Source organism: Condylura cristata, unplaced genomic scaffold, assembly GCF_000260355.1.
Source record: "Condylura cristata isolate star-nosed mole 26May11 unplaced genomic scaffold, ConCri1.0 scaffold00014, whole genome shotgun sequence".
NCBI lineage: Eukaryota > Metazoa > Chordata > Mammalia > Eulipotyphla > Talpidae > Condylura > Condylura cristata.
Genome location: NW_004567115.1, coordinates 8,941,007 through 8,963,196, shown reverse-complemented (window position 1 = coordinate 8,963,196; position 22,190 = coordinate 8,941,007). Strand labels below are relative to the sequence as shown.

Here is a 22,190-nt window from a genome sequence, read left to right as displayed (position 1 = left end):
TCTCTCTCCCCCTGGAGCAATACTGCTCCGATTTAGCCTGAGAAGGCCTGGCCACAGCCTGCAGAGCCCCACTCGACACTGTTTCTCCCATTTACCTTGTACTCTGCACACCCTTGCCAGGGTCCCTTTGCCAGCAAGAACATGCCCTTACCTCAGCACCTTCACTGTCTCCGTCCACTGTGCCTGCTCACTCTCCCAGGGGTCCACCCGGATCCAGTCTGATGTCTGCAGAGCCAGCTGGGCCATGGCCACTCGGTGGTGGGCAGCTGCGAGGTCCTTCTTCCCATACTTGTCATTGACAGGTGAGATGATACCCCCCATCACCTGGTACATTCCTAGGTAAGGGAGAGCAGTGACAGTGTGAATATGGAGATGTACCGCCTGGCAGCCTGGATCCAGGCAGGTGCTAAGAATTGCTGTTTTGTCCTGAGGGGGAGCAGACCCTGGCATTCTGTGCCCCCTGAGCCAGCCCCCTCAGGCAAGGGCAGAGGCAGAACCACGTGCTTCTCCTCCATGTCCTCGACAGCCCAGACCAGTGTTTCCACTTGGAAGAGGCTGGGCGGCTGGGGTCAGGCAAGGCACCCACACAGCACTGTGGCAGCAGGGTTGGAATATGCTTGAGGAAAATTGTGACTTCCCTGAGTGGGGCATGATCAGGGCACTGTCACCTTCTCATAATGTGTGGGACAGTTGTCATACAGTTTCTTAGTCCACTAAGGGGATTTTTAAGATCATAGATGAAGGGCTGGGGTGTGGCATGCGCCAGGGATGTGGATAATGGGAAACAGAAGGGCTGCACAGGCCCAGCATGGACTTCGGAGGAACGTGCTGTCAGGGAACGGGAGGGGCTACTTTGAAAAACATGTGGATGGTGCTGGTGAGAATGCAGGGGCTGGACAAAGGGGTCTTTGGGTTTAGCGCTACAGTGTCAGGTGAAGTGACAGAGAACCATCATGAACAGACATGAATGAAACTCAAGGAGTCTCAGGGAAGCAAACACTGTAAGGAAATTAACAAGCTATTTGAAAAAATAAAACACTTGGCCATTTGAACTCTAGTTTTCCTACCTGCAAAATGGCATAGTACCTGCCTTGACAGCACATTCAACCAGCAGTCTGTGGGTTTCCTTTGCTCTATACACTGCTACGTGGGTTATTGCCAGGATTTTCCCAGTCTATAGCGGTATTTTATTGTGGTTCTCATGCTTCTGCTTACTAACGAGGCTCAGCATTTTTGTTCATGTATATTTGACATTCAAACTCGATGTCTGGCAACATTCAGTTTGATGCCTGTTCAAGTCTTTTGCCCAGTTTTTGAGTTGTCTGCCTTTTTCATCACTGATTGGTAGAGTTCTTCCTGTATTTCAAATACTAGCCCTTGTTTGGTTGATGATATATATTTATGGCTTGTCTTATAGCACTTCTTATGAAATCTTTTAAAAACAAAAGTTTTGATGTAGTTGGGCTAATGTTTTCTTTATGGTCAGTGCATTTGTGTTATGAAGACTTTTTCCTATATTTGCTCATTAAAACCCTGTCATTTTATTTTCTCCTACCTGGGTTTTTGTGTATGATGTGAGTTCTATTATTTTCCATTTGGGTAGTCAATTATCCAGGAATAATTATCAAAAAGACCCTCCTTGGATGGAGCTGGAAAAGATCATGCTTAGTGAGATAAGCCAGAAAGAGAAAGAAAAATACCGGATGGTTTCACTCATAGCAGGAGTATAATGGACCAGGTAGAAAATAACAAAAATAATGAACAACCATATACCAGAGACATTTTGTGGGGGTGGAGTGGGGAATGGGATCAAAAACGGGGTTGGGGGATGGAAATGCACAGGATTATGGTGATGGCACATGGGTGACTTGGTGATGGGAAACTCGCGGGGATTACAATTGAGATGGAAAAAAATGTACAAAATGATGTAAAAATAAACTTTTGTAATAAAAAAAAAGAGCCCTCCACCTACTGCCACACATCACCACATGATAGACATCAAATATCCATCTGTGCACAGGTCTGTTCTTATACTTGCCATTCTGCACTGTGGCTCTATTTGCCTTGTCTGTGCCCAATGTTATAATGCTTTGATGAATACAGCTTTGTATAACCATCTCACTATATGGGTAAGCAAATCCTCCTGTCTCATTTTTCTCCAGGGGTCATTCGTGACTCACTGCATTTTCCATATTAATTTTATAGAGACTTTGTCAAGTTCTATGAAAAAGAAAACACCATTCCCCAACCCCTTACTCTTATTATTTGACAGGAATCAAATTGAGTCTATAATTCAATTTACAGAGGACTGACATCTGATATCTTTACAAATGCAAACTTAGTGTTGCATTTAAAAGTTATTGTCAAGCTTGACAGGAATCCTCCCTCTCTGCCCCCTCCAATCTATGAGCATGGTATAACTTTCCATTTAGTTAGGTCTTTCTTCTCTGTTTTTACAGTTTTTCTTGTAGAGAACTTACACATCTTATTTAAATTTTTTTTTACTTCACTAAGATGACATTTTCAAGCTTCTTATTTTGTTTGTTGCTGAAGTACAAATATAAAACTGATTTAAATGTCGAGTGTGTTATGTAACAACCATGTTAAACTCTCTTAGCAATTCTAATAGTTAATCTGCAGACTACCATCTGAAAATGCTGACAACTTGCTTCTTCATTTCCAATCCTTATACCTTCATTTTTCATGTTGCATCGTTGGAGACCTCTACTATAATTCCGAATAGAGACGGTGTTAGCAGGTGTCCTTGTCTTACTCTCATTTTCAAAAGGAGAGCTTTCAAGTTTCATTATTGCACAGAATATTTGCTGCAAGTTTCCTCACATAGCCTTTTTCAGCTGTGGTAGAAACAATGTCACACATTCATTAAGACCCACTTTTATGTTATTCCTTCCTGGGTGCACTGAAAGGTAATATTTTTGTTCTTCTTGAAATTAGGTTGGGTTTATGTGATCTAGTTCTAGTAAATAGTGAAGTGATGTCTGTCCCAACTAGACTTGGTCATAAAAACTCTTGCATGACCCTCCAGCTTCTCTTGTAGTATATCTGAAAGCTACACAGTGAACATAGCAAAGTCATAAATTGGACTGACTAGGATTCCTGAGATGCAGCATGAAAGGGAAATGACCTGTAGATCTTCTGAACCTGCAAGAGATTTATTTGATGAAAGATAACATCATTTAATGTGTTAAGCTACTGAAATTGGAGGCTTTGTTTATTGCAGCCTAGCCTGGTCTATCCTCACTAACAAGCTACCTAAAAAGACAATCCCTGTTATTCCTACTTTAAGAGCTTCTCTCATCAATGAATTTTATCAAATGTTTTTTCTTTGAGTGTTAAAGTGACGGTATGATTTTTCTCATTTAGTAAGTTAAAATAGTGAACTGCATTGACTTTTCTATCTTTAAAATTGCACTCCTGAGATAAACTTAATTTGGTCAAGATCTGTTATCTTTTTTAATGTATTGATGGATTCACCTTGCTTATTTTTTACATAATATGAGAGGCATGTAATTTTCTGAGTGCTGTAATCAGGTTTGGTATCAAGGTTACATTAGCCTTATGAAAAGTGTTAAGGAGTTCCCTTTTTTCCTTTTTCTTTTTGCACAGAACTGGGGTGTAGGCCAGAGGTGTGGGGGGTGAGAGGATTCATTAGAGACAGCATAGGGAGCAGAACAGATGGATTTACTGAAATAGACTGCTAAGGGGGGGCCGTGGGGGAGACCGGAGAGATCTGCTGTGCCATATGTGGGTCAGCTCCCTGGCCAAACTGGCCATAGTGGTGACAGTGCTGAGACTTAAGCTGTAGAACACCACGGAGATCCTAGTTCCCTCTTTTTCTATGCATCAAAAGAGTTTGTGTAGGATTGAAACTTATATTTTCTTTAGTGTTTGACAGTACTCACCAGTGAAGTAGTATAGGCTGGAGTTTAATTTGTGTAAAGCTTTTTGATGACTTTTTTGCTTTCATAGTTATAAAATGATTCATATTTTTATTTCTTCATTATAATTTTGGCAACTTGTATTTTTCTAGGATTTTGTACATTATATCTATATTTTGAAATTTATGGCCATAAGGTTGTCCACAATATATTCTCATCTGCTTTGTGTCAACACCATCTGTAGTGATTACCTTTATATTTGGAATGTTGGTTGTGTATCCTTTCTTTTTCCTTGCTCAATCTTGCTAGAGATTTGCCACTTTATTAGTCTTTCCAAAGAACCAACCTTTGGTTCTATTGATCTTTCCTACTAAGTGTTTTCATTTCATCAATTTCCGTTCTTAATTTATTTTATCCTCTCAATTTTTGGTGCCATTTTACTATTAGTTCTCTAGTTTTTTCACTCTTTATTCTCTATTTACTATTTGTTTACTATTTATCCTTGTGGTAGGTGCTAAGCTAACTAATTTGCAGTTTTCTTACTGTCTAACATACACAGTTTGTCTTATTTTCCAATATAACTAACTTACCATTTATCTTATATTCAAATATACATGGTTCTGTTTATAAAAATGCACAAATCATGTCTTTACTTGTATCCCACAAATCTTGAGATTTAGTGTTTTCATGGTCAGTCAAAGCATTTTCTAATTTCCATTATTATGTCTTTTTAAATCCATGAATAATTCTTTTTTTTTTTTTTTTAAAGATTTATTTATTTGTTCACACAGAACTGGGGTACTGGCCAGAGGCTCAGGGGCGGTGAGAGGCCTCACCAGAGACAGAGCGGGGAGCAGAACAGGCAGATCCATGAAGTACACTGTTGAGGGGAGCAGCGGGCAGGTCAGGAGAGGTCTGCCACACCATGTGGCCACCTACCGGGCAGGCGGGAATTGAACTCATGTGGAAGTGGCCTCAGACTCTCAGCGCTGTGCTTCAACCCGCTGCGCCACCAGGGAGGGCCTAAATCCATGAATTATTTTCTTAATTATAAAACACATTGAGATTGGTTATCTTTTTATCACTGACTTCTAGCTCAACTGCACTATATAGTCTGAGGACATATTCAGTATTGATTTTAATCACTTGTAATGTGCTGACATTGGCTTAACATCCTGTATATGGTCAGTTTTACTAACTGTCCCATGTTTGCTTAAAAAGAATGTGTATTCTGTGGTTGGATGCGGAATTCTATCCGTGTAGTCAAGATTGCTGTCTGGTATTATTAGTGATGTTTTTGTCTGTTGTATTAGTTACTAAGAGGAGGATGTTAAAATCTTCCTTTGTTGATTGTAGATTTTTTCTTTTAAGTTCTTTTAAGTCTTCTGTGAAATAGCTTCTTTATCTCTAGAATTGTTTTTTGACTTTTAATCTATATATTTAACTTTATAAGTTTCAATAGTCCTATTTGGTTAGTATGTTTTTACACCTTCTTTCATTCAACCTTTCAATACTTTTGTGGTAAGTCTTCTGGAAAAAAATTAATTTTTTGGGGTCAAGTTCAACATTATAGACTTTCAACTGGAACATGAGGACTTTCAACTGCATACATTTAATATGTATGCAGACACATTTAAGTTTAAAGCTACCATTTTATTTTATGTTTTCTTTTTATCACACAAGTTTTACATATCTTTTTTCCCCCTTTATCCTGCCTCTCTTTGGAATTTCACTTTTTTCTTTCTCATATTGGAAGTTATGCATACAGTCTTACATCAGAAGTAAATCAAGACCTTTGACCTTTTTGTTAACAGAGGAAGGACCTTTGAGTTCTGTAACTCCACCTACCACCTCCCCAATTTACATGTTATTGTTATAGATATTTTAAGGCTATTTCTCCATAATCCTATTAGAATAAAATCCCTTTATTCGATCCAGAAAATTCTTAGTTATTGACTCTTCAGGAACTGCCTCTGTTCTTTTTCCTCTCTCTTTTTCCCTAGATCTCTGACTATAAACATATAACCTCCTACTCTTTTCCCCTTTTCTCTGGGAATTAAAAAGAAAAAAACAAAACACACTTTCTCTCTCTGCTCCATTGTGGATAATTTCATTTGATCTACATTCTATTTCATTAGAATTCCAAAGTCTATACTCTGGTTCTCTAATATAATCCCAAATCAGTCATTAACTTTTGAGTCTTGTAATTTATGACACATAGATTGCCCCATTTGTCTATACATTTGATTTATCACATCAGCCTCATGGAGTTTTAAGGACATAAATTCTCTTTATATTTTACTGTTTTATACCTAAGTATTTCCTTTTCTTTAGGTTAATTATAAATGATATTGTGGTGTTTAGTTTTTGGTTTCACATATTTACTACTACAGTTGACTCTTGAATAACAAAGACTTGACCTGTATGGGGCCAATAACATGGAAATTGTCTTGTAAACAGACAACATAAACTTACAGTATCAGTAAATATAGTATAGTACTATAAATGTATTCTCTGATGATTTACTCATATTGATATATCTTTGGCTTATAAAACTGTATATGACTCAGTGATACAGGATCACAGGATCACCTCTGCACATATCTGCAGAGGTATGTCACCTTAATTACCACGCCACACCTACCACCAAGGCTCCCACAGACCACTACAATAGGCCACTGGGCACCCTCCACATTTTGTTCTTTACCGTCCTCTACTGGTAACATCAATTTTACAGCAGATTTCTAGGGTTTGTCATTGTTTTCATTTTACTTGATCCTTTGGTTTCTTTACATTCGACTTGTAAGTGAAACCATCTTGTATTTACCTTTTTCTTTCTGACTTTTTTTTTTTTGCTCAGCATTATTGCCAACAGTTTTAGATATGTTGTTGTAAATGACAAGAGTTCATCTTTTTTTTAAATATAGTTGAGCAACAGTTTATGTATATCTCACATCTTCTTAATACACTCATCTGTCCTTGAACACTTAGGTTGTTTTTATAACTTGACTATTATAAATAGTGCTACAATTAACAGAGTAGTGCACATATCCCTTTAAATTAATGTTTTGGCCTCTTTGGGTAGATACCCAGTAGTGGAATTGCTGGATCATGTGACAGGACTATTATCAATATTTTGAGAAATCTCCATGTCATTCTTCCATAGAGACTGGATGAATTCTCATTCCTAGCAACATTATATAAAGATTCCTTTTTCCTTCACATCCTCATGGCATCTCGGTTTTGATTTCTGTTTCCCTGATGATAGTGAAAAACATTCTTTTAATGTATTTGTTGGCTATCTGTAAGTCTTCTTTGGAAAAGTGACTATTTAGCTATTTTGCCTATTTATTTTTTCGGATTAGATTGTTTCTGTTGAGTTGCATGAGATCTTTGTAGATCTCGCATATTAGCCACTCTCCAATGCAATAAGGCATCTTTTCTTTCTTTTTTTTAAGTGTTTTTTTTTTAAGCTGTGTATAAACCTTTTAGTTTGATACAATCCCATTTGTTTTTATTCCCTTTGTCTCTTGAGGATGGAGATGAATCCTCAAAGATAAAGCCATCCCTGAAGCCATTGTCATGGAGTACTTTACCTTTGTTTTCTTCTATGCATTTTACGGTTTCAGGTCTTGCATCTAAGTCTAATTAATTTTGAGTTAATTTTTGAGTATGGTATGAGATAGTGATTTAGTTTCTCTCTTTTGCATGTGTCTGTCTAGTTTTCCTGACACTCCTTGATGAAGACACTAGCCCTCCTTACAATTTTCTTAATACAATTTAACAGTAAATCACTATTTAAACAGTAAATCAACTGTTACTGGCCAGGCTTCCAGTCAATGGCAGGATATTAGTAGCTAAGTTTTGGGGCAGTAAAAAGTTATACATAAATTTTCAATTATGTGTGTGTGTGGGGGGGGGGTGGTTGTTGGGGTGCCTAATTCCTGCATTGCTCAAGAAACAACTGTAGTGTAGTGTATAGAAATATGATTGATTTTGTTTGTTATTCTTCGTCTTACAATTAATTTACTTATTCTATAATTTAAAAAAAAAAAACAAACAGACTCCTTGGGATTGTCTACACTGATAATCATGTCATGGGAGTGTTATATTTCTTCCTTTCCAAAATGTATGTCTTGTTTATTTTTACAAGTAGTGTTATATATTATCTCTTCAAACTTTAGCCGCATCAACACATTTTGGTATGTTTTATTTTCACTTTCATTCAATTTTTAAAATGTGCATTGAAACTTTCCTTTTGATCCATGTATTCTTTATCAGTGTGTAATTTCCAACTAGTTTTATATTTTCATTTTATCTTTCTTTTATTGATTTCAGTTTCAGTCCATTATGGTCAAAAACCATGTGCTGTATAATTTCAGTTCTTTTAAATTTGTTGGTTTGCTTTATGACTCAGTCTATGGCCTCTCAGTGAATGTTCCATGGATATTTTTTACAGTAGTAGGGTGGAGGGTTCTACACACATAAATTAGATCCTATTGGTTGCATGCATTATTTATATCTTTGCAAATTTTCTGTCTAACAGCCCTGTCAACTACTGAAAGTGGAATGCTTAACTCCCCTTTTGTAACTGAGAATTTATTTCACTTTCAGCTTTGTCAGTTTTTGCTGCATGCGTTTTGAGACTTTTTTTATGGTGTGCCCACACTTAGGATTGTCATGTCTTCTTAGTGGACCTTCACTAAGCTCCCCTTTCCACCACTGTAGAATGTCTCTGGTTTATAGTTGTTAGTTGATGTTCATTTTTACTTTATTACAATGACTATATATGTGTATATATAAAATAATTATAGAAATAATATATAATATAGTTTATAATAATATATATAATATATATTATATATAATTATTTATATATAGATATATATAAGTATCTATCTATCTATCTATATACATAATTATTATTTTTTCCAAATCCCTTTACACTCCTGCTATGACCACCTGGCTATTTTTCCCCTCTATTTTATTTTATATTACTTCATTACATTGTACTACAATGGTTAAACAGAACACTCTTTCTTTGATGTAGGCATTTTGCTGGACTTAACTAATTTTAGAAGTTTTTCAAATACCAATCAAAATAAGTCAGATGAAAAAAGATTGGATGGCTTCACTTACACGCAAGAGTATAGAGAAACCAAAAAGGATCAGGAAAAAAAAAAAAACAAAAAAAAAAACTTACAAGCTAACCATAGAGTTGAGGCACAGAGCCGGGGAAAGAGAAGGGTCAAAATAGGGACAGGAAGAACACAAGGGACTATGGTGATCATTCATGGGTGGTATGGTAGCAGGAGAATTATGGGGACTACATCTGAGGAGAAAAACCATTTGCTGTACAAAAATGAACAATCGGACCCTCCCTGGTGGCGCAGCGGGTTAAAGCACAGCACTAAGAAGCTAAAGCCATTTCAGCATGAGTTCATCTCCAGCACTGGAGGTGACCCACATGGCACGGCAGACCTCTCCTGACCTGCCCGCTGCTCCCCTCAGCAGTGTACTTCATCAGTCGGTCTGTTCTGTTCCCCACTCTGTCTCTGGTGAATCTTCCCACCTGCCCTGCACTTCTGGCTTGTAGCCCAGTTCTGCATGCATAAATAAATCAATCTTTTTAAAAAAATTTTTTTTAAAGATTGATTTATTTATTCATATAGAACTGGGGTACAGGCCAGAGATGCGGAGGGAGAGAGGATTCACCAGAGACAGGGTGGGAAGCAGAACAGGCAGATCGATGAAGTACACTGCTGAGGGGAGCAGCGGGCAGGCCAGGAGAGGTCTGCCTCACCACGTGGACTCCTCCGGGGCAGGCGGGAATCGAACTCATTGGATGTAGCTTAAGCTTCTTAGTGCAGTGCTTTAACCCGCTGCGCCACCAGGGAGGGCCTTTTAAAAAAAAATTTTTAAAAAATTAACGATGCTCTTTACAAACTTACGTTCAAATATTTTTATTCCTTCTATTTGTTTTCTTCTCATCTGCCTAGGCCGAAGGTGCTGCATCTACATACAGTCACTTTGCTGCTAAGAAGCCATGCTGATATACCAGGTCACCCTTCACCCTCCCCTCTCTCTCCCTTGATCATGTAACACAAAAGGTGGGCACTGATGGGCAACTGTGACCTATTTGCTATCCACAAATCACAACAGACATTCCTTGACTGCCTAAGGACTACAGCTCATATCTCGACGCAGGCCTGGAACGCCTAGCCTGCCGTTGGCCTGGTTATGTGACTATCTCCATGGCAGTCTCAGGATAACTCTGTGATATCATCACACTTTGCTGATGCAAATGTCTCTTGACACACAGTCATGATGCCCTTTTCCCTGTCTCTTGTAGAACTTTGTCCCCCAATCCAATCCTACCCTCGGGAGCCTATTCCTCCTTTCATTGTCACATGGTCAGCTTTTACTATCCTGTATGATTTCAAGAAATGGCACATGAACTTGTGCTCCAGCAGCTGAGTCCTGCCCTGCACACCTGCTCCATGACTGCTGTGTCCCTCAGTGCTGTCCCACCGCAAAGCAACAAAGAACTCCTGTCACAACAATGTCAGAGAAAAAAAAAAAAAAGACTTAACTCTAAATGCCCGCCAGGTCCCCCAACAAAGCTATTTTGGATTGTAATTAAAAAATAAAAATAATACTTCTCCTGGATTTTCTAAGGATACAGTAACACCACCTGCAAATAATGAAAATTGAATCTTCTTTCATTCCTGTATTTCTTATTTCTATCGATGCCATTGGAAAATTATAGTGGTAAGCTGGCGTTCTTTTCTATTTCCTCGCTTCTCTGGGAATACTGCTCAAGTGTTATGCCATTATGTATCATGCTAGATAAGTATCCTTATAGTTCTAATTTACTAAGAGCTTTAAAAAAATCCCTGAGTAGGTACTGGATTTTATGGAATGACTTTAAGCATGTATTGAGATGGTGATTTAAGTTTCATAAAAATATATTGTCTTAGTAATGTGATATATTAATATGTATCTTTATGGTATATTGTCCTTGAATACCTGGGATAAATGCTACCTAGGCATGTTGAATTATTCTTTTATTAGCAATTTGATAACCTACTACTTCACATAGGTATTTTGCATCCAAGATTATACTGTTAAACACTTGCTGTAATGCCACAATGGCCTTATCCAATTTTCTTGGTTCTAGGAAATGGCTACAGGAGATTGAATTATTGGTTCTAATTTCTCACGCTGTTGTAAAGTATTACACACCCAAACCTTGGCCACTGCCTCACAAAGGCAGAGTGTACTTCCCACCCCCTGACTTTGGGCTTGGCTGTGAGACTTTCTTGCTTTGGCCAATGGGATAACAGCAGATTTAGCACAAACAAGTGTCACTTTCGCCAGGACTGTCCTGTGCTTGTGCCACCCTCTGAGGGACACAAGAGGTGTCATTGTCCCTTCTATTCTACTATACTCAGAATTATTCAAAAACTTAAAACTAGTGAGAATTCAAGGCGTTATGAATGCTTTGTGGCATGTAGTGGCTGTTCAGCCACTATTATTCTCAACTCTCTGGCGAACAAAGGAGGCATGTTTTCTCAGCCTGTATATTGTTCTAGGATGTGGCTACTCCTCCATCAAGCGGTAAAGTCTGAGCCCTTCCCCTTGGACCTGCGTGGACACTTGTGGCAGAAATAACAGTGTGTGACTTTTGAGGCTGGGTCATAAAAGTGCCCCCTTCTGATCTGGGGATGCTAGGTCTTAAAATCCAGCTGCCAGGCTGTGAAAGCTTTACGAGGCCTATGAAGAGGCCCCGCTGCACAGTTAAACATACGGCCTCCAGCCTCCAGTCAACCTCAACCTCTCCTTGACAACCCTGCCCACATCCTGCTCCACTGCCAGGTGTGTAAGCCAAGTCTCCATACGATTTCTGCTGCTGGCAGTATGGCCACTCCCAATCGTCAAGTCCCCAAATGTTGTGGAGGGAAATCAACTCAGTCCTGCTGGGCTCTGTCCCACTTCCTGACCCACTGAACCTTTGAGTGTGACAAAATGGACCCGCTCTGTTACAGAAGTAGAGATCAGAGAGTTTGTGTGATTTTTCCTCTGGCTTCCTATGGTTACGCTACCAGAAAGAAAATGGCAGGACAGTGACTGGCACCCAGGCCAACCTGTACTTTTCCTGCTGCACTGAACTGAGGGCGGACAGGGAGGTCTCCAGAGCCCTCAGTTGGTAGCCCTGCCTAAACCTGGAGCCCCAGACCAAGTCATCTAGGATACAACAGAGATTTTATCTGCTCTGGAACTGGATGGAAATGACATCTCCCCATTCAAGAGTTGGGCTTCGTAAAATATTAGTGTTGCTTAAAATGCTAGCAGCCTCACACGCCATGAAGCAAGGATTTAAATTAACAGCATTCCAAAGTGCAAAGTCTTCCTTATTTCCACAGAGAATGCTTTGGCACATTTATCAACATTTTATTAAGAATTTCCATACATATTTAAAACAAAACTACACTTGTCAAAACAAAGGAGAAAAGTGTTTAGGTAATGCTGGAATTTGGCTGCCCTGTCTCGCAGGCTGGTTTCTAATTCTCCTCCCACCTGGAGCACTCCAGTCTGGGGCTTTGCTGAGAGAAGCTAGGGTCCCTGTGGGCACAGGGGCAGTCCAACCCACACCTACTCTAAGGAACCTTTGGTCCATTTTCTTCTTTCTTTGGTTGTGCTGGCTGAAAAGCACCCTGGGAAACAAGGTAAAACTCTCTTAAGAAATATCAGGAGTTAAGATTGCAAATTGCAACTAGGAATCAAGTCAAGAAGGAATAGAAGCCAAAGTGATCATAAGCAGCTTAAAAAAAAAAAAATGACCAGGATCTCAATTAAAGAGATGTACACATTTTTAAACAGCAGGTATTATGTTTAAACTTTGCCTCAAAGCTGAGACTGGCTGACGTGAATGCTGAGGTTTGGGGATCATTTTGAAACCCTTTTCTTTATTGCTTCATCAGACTTTAAGCTTATTTAATAATAATACTTGTTTTCATTTGTTTTTTTTTTTCAGTCACATTGCTCTCATGGTCCAAATGAACTTGGCACTATTTATTGCCCTGCCAGCCAAAGCCCCTCCAATTTTGAAGGCCACCTGAGGCCTGCGCTGTGATGCCTGGAGCAGGGAGAACTGAGGCTGGCCTGTCAGAGCAGCAGGATGCCCTCAGGGAGCCCTCAGGCATCCATTTTGGAACCCCTCCCCAGCCATCCTTTCCCTCACTTCTTTCTGTGTGAAGATACTTTCTCTCAGTCAGAGTCTTCCTGCATGCTATATAGCCTCCATTTGGTCTCCAGAACCTCTCAATGCCTGAGCTGGTCAGTGTGAGGTTTTTCTTTGCTTCATTACCAAATATCCTACCTACTTTGTGTGCGATTTCTTAAAAACTTGCCAAAGTAAACAACAAAACAGCAATATTTCATAGGGCTTAAACTGCTTTTCTGGTCCTGGATAAAAAGGACTTTGTGTTTCCTCTCTCCTGCCCCATTCCCTACAATGGTCTCCCGAGTTTCAGGCAGTTGGTGCCGGCCAGCCGCTGTGCCTTCTATTTATCTGACCGACAAAGCCTCTGATCGGGCAGCAGGCTCCTTGGGGTCCTATGTGCTTCCAGGGTATTACAACCTCTTTCTTTTGCATGCTTCTGTTTTCCATAATTTAACTCCTGGCTGTGTCTCTCTGCCTGCCGAACAGAATGAGTGTCCTTTCAGAAGAAGTAGGTTTTAAAAAGAACTACCAGAACTCCCTAATGCTAGTCTCATGAGTACTCAGAAATGACTTGCTTTCTCTTTAGGGCTTTTGGATCAGCAGGAATTTCACACAGGATGAAAGGGAACATAAGACTGGTTGTAATCAGGCAGTGCTGGTGTGCTGTCCTGGCTAAGCAGCTCAAAACAGCCTTTGCATGGAGTGGATGCAAAGCAGTCTCGTGTCCCATGTGGTGTAACTCATGGGGTCATCTATCACTTCGACTGCCCTCTCCAGACAGGAGTGGCAGGAACTTGAGGTTAAGTAGGAGCCACACATCTGAGCAGGAAAATTCTGCTGCTTATGAGCTGTGTGACCTGGGACAAGTTACTTAACCACTCTGTTCCCCAGTGTCTTCATTTGAATCAAGCGAGCAAAGGTAGCAGACAGAGACTCCAGTGCAAAGACCTGCTTGGAAAGCACACTACAGATATCAACTGGATCTGGATTTCCCCTTTTCTCTCCCTTTTGCACTACAAACATCATTTCTCTTCTTTACGGTGAGGGGGCCATGTAGCTGGCAGCTTGGCATGTACTCTAAGGCAGGTGGAGCATTAGCATTCTGAAATAAATATGATGGGAGCCCTGTCCCAACGGGAGGTCTGATACTGGGGAAGGAGGACCCCAATGTAGTAGGGGCAAGGGGGAAACTAGAGGCCCACAGGGAACCTGGAAGGAACTCTGGACAGGTCAGTCACCTAAACTGAGTCATATATGATGAAGAAAGCAGATGGTGACTTAAGAAAGGTGAAGTGTTGTTAATGAAATCAATTCTTTCTACTTTAATGATATAGAAAAAAACTTCTTAATGTTCAGAACAACTGAAGCTTGATGACTCCTTGATTCTGTACTAACATCCTTGCCCATTGCGTGATATATTTTCAATTTACCTTCATGGTAATTTACACTCAAGGAAACCATCCAAGATCTGCTAAGGGATTCAATAAAATAGGTCATGGAGTTAAATGCTATGGTGAAACATAGGGCTTAATTTTATGGATAAAATTTAAACTGCTTAGCCGCCTTTTTGCATTATTCGTGTTAAGACTAACAATTATTCAATGAGTGGGGGAGGGATCACTGCTGGCTTCACGGGGCCATTTTCCTATTTCTTTAAGTACTTCTGGTGGGGTTGTGGACTCTGCCCTTGAGGTTAACAGATATTGCACTAGGGAAGAGACCTGAGCGCCACATATCCACCTCCCCCACCAGGAGAGCTTCGCTGTAGGAATAAAGAGCCTGAAGCTGGGCTTCTTCCAAAGGTTCACAATGGGAGGAGTGAGAAGGAGACAGACACTATTTCAACATCAGTCCCTCTCCTGGTCTTTCTCAAAGGTCTGTATTGATGTTTTAAAGGCATGTTTTCGGCTGCGTGGAGACCTATACACCTAGACCTCTGGCAGCAGGGCTTATAAACTTTAATTTTTCCCCAGCATCTCAAGTGACTCTTATGAGCCAGTGGAGAACCAGGGGTCAGCACAAACTGTCATGCTTCCTTTTAGCTATCCAAGGTTCTTAATGTAACCCAGCATGGTTCTAAAGTAAACCTGGACCACTTTTCTATAATGATCAAATGGCCAATTATGAGAATGGAATAAAAAGATAAAGTCAATTATATCTCAGTTTCTCAGGTTGTAAATGTTTTGTAGAGTTTAATACAATTTCATTTTTTAAGTTTATTTCTAATAATATCCTTAATTTACATGTCTAATATATTCATTGGTCAATCTGATTATGTAAATTGTAGATGATCTCCATTTGCAATATAAGACTCCAATAATTTGGAGTTGCAAAACTAACCTAAAGCTAACCAATCTCACAACCACTAAAAAATTAGTTCCTCCAGGGGAACATTTTTTTCAAAAGTTTTATTTTTTTTTCATTCCAAGTTTTGTTTAGACTAGTGTTTCCCTAGCCAGTCTTTGTAATAGTTAATAGGCACCTACCAGCTCCCCAAAGAAAAAGGCTTTACTGATCAAACAAGCTCAGGGAATGGGGGTAGACAAAGTAAAACAATTTTTGATGGTAGTTCGGGGATTCTCTGGGTGCCTTTCATACGTGGATGTGCATATACCTCTAAGAAGGGACAGAAATCTCAGGGTTTTGAAAGTTCATTTAGTGTTCATGGAACATTCCACTGGATGAACATTCAGAGGACCAGATGATGTGAAATACTCAGTGAACTCCATTGGCAAATTATATCAGGGGATCAGGTTGCTTTCATCTGGATGCAACTGACTACAAGACCAGACCCAGAAGAGCTTCATAATATTTTATAAGTGTGGTGTATCAGATCACTTGGAGGGAGCTTCCTTGAATACCAAACTCCCACCCTTGACATTCAGATAGAGCACTGATATAAATAATGGAGATCAGTGTACCTTATCATCACCAACATCACCACGGCCATCATCACGACAGGCATCACTGGCTGCACTACAATTCCCATCAACCACCACATCAACAGCACTGCCACCATCCAACAGTGACCACACCACCAGCCGTCTGACACAGGACCTCACCACTACCACCACCATGCTCACACTCTGATCAACCACACCATCATCACATTCTGACCTATGCTACTGTCACTTCCACACTAGAAGTGCTGCTTCAGCAGCCTTCAGCACTGCGCCTGCTGTTGCCATCATCCTTCCTATGTCCAAACTGGAGCAAAGACAGAAATATAGTGTTATGACTCATTTTCACCCTGAGATTGGAAGGTGTAATTACACATACATATCTCTAGTTCCTATGGCATCCCAGCAGCCATCAAGTGTTATCAAAGGAAGGTATCGCAACAGAATCTTTTGATCTAAAGTCTAGAGTCCAAACAGAACCTCCTCCAAGGCAGGTATTTAAATGCTGACTTGTCTTGATTCTAGTGATATTATAGCTGATAATTGGTTGAGCTGATGCCGGCTAGGTTTCTCTACTATGAAATTTTGATATCTCCTGTGTATTTGTAGTTAATAAGTAGCTTGTGGACAAATACTTTGGGACTATGCAAATATCCTGTTTCTCATCATGCCTCTGTCCACTAACCAGCATGCAGTATGATTGTGATGTACAATTATTACTATGATGTGAGCCAAATGGTGGTGGTATACTTTCTATACTATGTAAGTTTAAATCCTCTGTAAGGAAAAACTGTTTTGTACTTATTCATTCAATTATTTATATCAGTATGGATCACAGATAATTATTTTAGTCTATGGAGTATAATCTATTATCATTATTTATTTTGTGTTTCAAATTATCCCAAATTGGCCCATTGGAAGCATTTTAAAATGTACTACTGTGGCTTTTTCACACTTCCCTATTATTTATTAAGCATCCATTGCTTTCTGGAATCAAGAGCCATTTCTTCAAGAAGCTCTGGTTTCTTTTTTTTATTATTATTTATTTATTTATTTATGCATACAGAACTGGGGTACAAGCCAGAAGTGCAGGGATGGTGAGAGGATTCACCAGAGAGAGAGTGGGGAGCAGAACAGGCAGATCATCGATGAAGTATACTGCTGAGGGGAGCAGTGGGCGGGTTAGGAGAGGTCTGCTGTGCCATGTGGGTCACCTCCAGGGCAGAGATCGAACTTATGCTGAGGTGTCTTTAGCTTCTTAGTGCTGTGCTTTAACCCACTGTGCTACCAGGGAGGGCCCTTTGGTTTCTTTCTTTTTTTTTTTTTTTAAAGATTTATTTATTTGTGCATACAGAACTGGGGTACAGGCCAGAGGCTCAGGAGCGGTGAGAGGCTTCACCAGAGACAGAGCGGGGAACAGAACAGGCAGATTTACGAATTACACTGCTGAGGGGAGCAGCGGGTGGGTCAGGAGAGGTCTGCCACACCATGTGGTCACCTCCGGGGCAGGCGGGAATCGAACTCATGCGGAAGCGGCTTTAGATTCTCAGTGCTGTGCTTTAACCCGGTGCGCCACCAGGGAGGGCCCCCTTTGGTTTCTTTTATTGAAGAATGGCATTTAGAAACTCAGTGGGTTAGCTGTACTCTTTGTTACTGGGGTTGTATGACTTCTAGGCACCTCTTAGAAGACAGAGCAAAGCCACCTTTCTCTCCTCTCTCTACCCCCCCACCCCCACACACAGCACACACATTCACATCTAGTATATACATAATGGACAATTATACACTATTCATATTACATATAGATACATACACATAGACTTGATAAGGTCTTATGGTTCTAAGAGCTAGTCTTTAAAATGAGGCCCCCAGAGAAAAGGGTCCCCTCCCTCCTCCTAGCTACTGCTCCATGCCCATTCTGCCCACACTGCTGGCATCCACCCTTGGCAGCAGCCAATCTCATTAGTTTATAAAATCTATTCTTAAATGATTCTGTCCTCTTAAGATTTATTTTCTCTTCAACTATAAGTTACCTCATAAGTCTCCCTAAGGTCTAACTCCTTCTTGACAACCTCATCTTAGAAATATTTATTCAGACATATCTTTTCAGTTCGTTTTAATTAGTGCCCTTAGTGCTGCCGGGAACGCTCCTGCCCTGTTACCTGGTGCTGGCCAGGGTTTTCTGAATTCTTTCCGTATGAATCCTTTTTAGAATTTGCTCAGCAAAGAAGCCAAATGCTGGTCTCTGACTGGATGGTCTTTGCTCACCACAGAAGACAGGGGTAGCTGTGTTTTTGATTTTGTTTTTTATTAATCCTGGTACTGTTGCCTCGGAAAGCTGAGAGTTCAGTCTGACTGGCTGGAGGCAACAGCAGCAGCTGCTGGCAGAGGCAACAGGTTTGCTCAGGAGATGGGGTCTGTGGGTGTTGCATGTTTCCCAACACCAATCAATAAAGAGGCAAGGAGATGAAAGCACTGCCTGTGCATTCTGAGAACTTTGCCTTTTGCTAGCTGCGGACTGCTCAGCCACAATGTGTCACCTCTCTAGGCTTCTCAACTTCCTTGTACCTGCAACATACATTTTAGTTTCTGGACTGCATACCGCCAGGTCACAGAGTAGTGGCATGTTCACTTTTACAAGACACTGCTGTTTTCCAAAGCTGTTGTGCCACTTTATGTTTCCACCAGCAATTATAGGTAGACCAGTTTCTCTGCACTGGGTGTTGCCATTTTTTAGGTTAGCCATTTTGATAGGTGTGTAGTAATAATCATTGTGGTCTTCAAGTTGCATTTTCCTAGAGGCTACTTTTTTTTTTTTTAAGATTTGTTTATTTATGCATACAGAACTGGAGGATACAGGCCAGAGTTGTGTGTGTGTGGGAGGGTTGGTGATGAGAAAATTCACCAGAGAGTGAAGGAGCAGAACATGCAGATCAACAAAATACACTGCTGAGGGGAGCAGCAGGCAGGTAAGGAGAGGTCTGCCATGCCAGGTGGGTCACCTCCCTGGCCAGGGATCGAACTAGGGCTGCGGTGCCTGTGGATAGCTTCATAGTGCTCTTAAATATCATTTCAGGTGCTTACTGCCGTCTGTATATCCATTTCAGTAAAGTCTTCTTTGTATCTTTTGCCTATCTCCTAATTGGACTGTGTATTTTTTCAGTTTTTAGTTTATTTATATTAATTTTCAATCACGTACATATCTGTATAACTTTGAAAGTACATGTTCACATTTCCATACGCTCACATGCTTCACTCACCCTCCACCAATACTCCTGGGTTAATGACCTACCTCCCCTTTCTCTCTCCCCTCTTTCCCTCTGGAGGCCAGTGTATATGTTCCCAGAGTCTATGAACTAATTTTGCTGTGCTTTGTATTCTTTGGCTATTTGTATTCCACAAATAGGTGAAACCATCCAGTGTCTTTCTCACTTATTTTACTTAATATAATCATTTCAAGATCCATCCGTTTTGTCCCAAAGGCACTGTCTAAATAGCTGAATAGTACTCTACTGGGTATATATTCCACAGTTTCTCAATCTAGTCATCTGTTGATGGGCACTTGGGTTGGTTCCATGGCTTGGCTATTGTAGACAGTGCTGCATATGAGCACAGGAGTACATAAATTATTTTTTGTATTAGAGTTCTCATATTCTTTGGGTAAATACCTAGCTGTGATACTGATAGATCACATATTATTTCTTTTGTGAGTGTTTTAAATTATTTCTATATCATTTTCCATAGAGATTGCACTAAATTACAATCTCACCAATAGTGGATGAGTATTCATTTCCCTTCATAACTTTGGCAACATTTGTTGTTTCTATTCTCTTTGATGTAGGCCATTCTCACAAGGGTAAGGTTATATTTCATGGTAGTTTAAATATGGTTTTAACTTATAATAAGTGATGCTGGATATCTTTTTTTTTTTAAAAAGATTTATTTATTTATTCATATAGAACTGGGGTACAGGCCAGAGGCACAGGGGCGGTGAGAGGATTCACCAGGGACAGAGAGGGAAGCAGAACAGGCAGATCGAAGAAGTACACTGCTGAGGGGAGCAGTGGGCGGGCCAGGACACGTCTGCCACGCCATGTGGGTCACCTCCGGGGCAGGCAGGGATCGAACTCATGTGGAAGTGGCTTAAGCTTCTTAGTGCTGTGCTTTAACCCGCTGCGACACCAGGGAGGGCCCTGGATATCTTTTTTTGATGTGCCAATGGACTGCTTGAGTGTCTTCTTTGGAGAAGTATCTATTTAGAGATTTTGCTCATTTGTTGATTGGGTTGTTTGTACTTTATTTTTGTTAAGTTGTGATGCTTTTATTTCTCTTGACATTGGAGATGTGTCCCCAAATTCATCTGTGCAGTTGATATCCAGTAGCGTATTACCTATGTTTCCAGTATTTTATGTTTTTAAGTTTTATATCCAAATCTTTTATCCATTTTCAATTAATTTGAATTAATTTAGTATGGAGCTAAGTAAGGATCTAGTCTCTCATTTTTTTTTTCTTTTGTATGTGGCTATTCATGTTGCTCAACACCATTTATTCAAGAGGTTTTCTTATAATCACTGTATGTCATAACTCTGTGGTCAACGGTTAACTGTCCATATCTTTGTGGGCTTATATTTGGGCTCACTATTCTATTGTTCTGTTTCTCCTTTTGTTCCAATAACATACTGTTTTAGTGACTGATGCTGACTAGTCTAGTTTGAAGTCAGAGAGTGTGGTACTTCCACTTTTCTTTCCAGATTGCTTTGACTATTTCATAAAATTTTGTAATTGTCCTATTTCATTAAGAAGAAAAAGTTATTGGGACTTTGAAAGGTATTGCATCGAAACTTAGATTGCCTTAGGTAATATGGCCTTTTTAACAATGTTTATTCTTCCAATCCATGTGCGTGGTACATTTTTTCATTTTTTAGTGCCTTCGTTTATTTCCTTTAACAGTGACTTACAGATTTCAGAGTATAGATCGTTCACTGTGGATTCTTATGTGCTGGCTACTAGCTGGCCACTCATGGGCGACGGTGACCTATTTGCTATCTGCAAATCACAGCAGAGAATTCCTGACTACCTATATAGTATAGTCCATATCATGAAGCAGGCCTGAGAATGCCTAGGCTGCTATTGACCTGATTACGTGGCTACCTCTATGGTGTTCTCAGAATAACTCTGCCATGACAACATCAAATACTTGGCTGACACAAATGTCTCTTGACTTAGGGTCACATTGTCACCTTCTCTGTTCCTCGTAAAACTTGGCCCCTGCAGCTTATTCCTCATACCATTGTTGCATGATCAGCTTTTATTATCCTAGATGCTGTCAATAAGCGGCACAAGAACTTTTTGCTCAAGGAGCAGAGTCTTGCCTTGCAAGAGGTTTTCTTTCTTCTAGAAGTTCCCACTGCAAAGTGGCAACCTTTCACCTCCACATTATGTTTACCCTCAGGTAGTTTGGTCTTTTTCATATGATTGAAATAGGATTAAAAAAACCTTCTAATTCATTGTTTGATATAAAAATGTGTCTAATTTTTGAGTACTGTATTTGAATTTTACCACTTTGTTGTATTCATTTATTTACAGTCATCTTTTAGCAGAGTCTTTCTGATTTTCAATATATATTATAATGTCATCTCCAAATAGTGTTAGTTTCATTTCTTTTCCAATCTGGGCTCCATCAATGTCTTTTTCTTGCCCAATCTTGCTTTGGATAGGACTTCCAACACAATATTGAAAAGCAGTGGTGATAGTGGACTTCTTTGTGTGTACCTGATCTCAGGAAATCCTTCCAGTTTTCAGCACAAAATCAGATGTTGGTTGTGGGTTTGTCATATGTAGCCTTTCTTATGTTGCATTTATTACGTGGAGTTGTTTACTCTCACTTTATTAAACCTTTCTTCATTTCTTTCACCATAAATGAATGTCGAAAAAAATTTTGGTGTCCATTGAAAGGATAATGTGACTTTAATCTTCCTTTTGGTTGACCTGGTGAATGACATTGACTTGCATATGTTGAACCATTTTATTCCTGGAATGAAACCTCCTTGATAGATCATTGTCTTAATATATTGCTGGATTCAATTTGCTAAAATTTTGTTGAGGGTTTTGTATCTGTATTCACTACAGATTTTGACCTCTGTTTTTTTGTTTTTTTTTTTTTTT

At 39.9% G+C, this 22,190-nt stretch overlaps 1 protein-coding gene across 1 annotated transcript in view; it reads right to left on the bottom strand.

Annotated features, from left to right (window-relative positions):
* The window catches only part of NMNAT3 (nicotinamide nucleotide adenylyltransferase 3), a 103,824-nt gene that overhangs the window by 12,400 nt on the left and 69,234 nt on the right, over nt 1-22,190 (bottom strand). Inside the window, exon 3 of the mRNA XM_004682441.2 lies at nt 152-335. Coding sequence (XP_004682498.1) covers nt 152-335 — 184 coding nt within the window. The remainder of the gene's footprint in view (nt 1-151; nt 336-22,190) is intronic.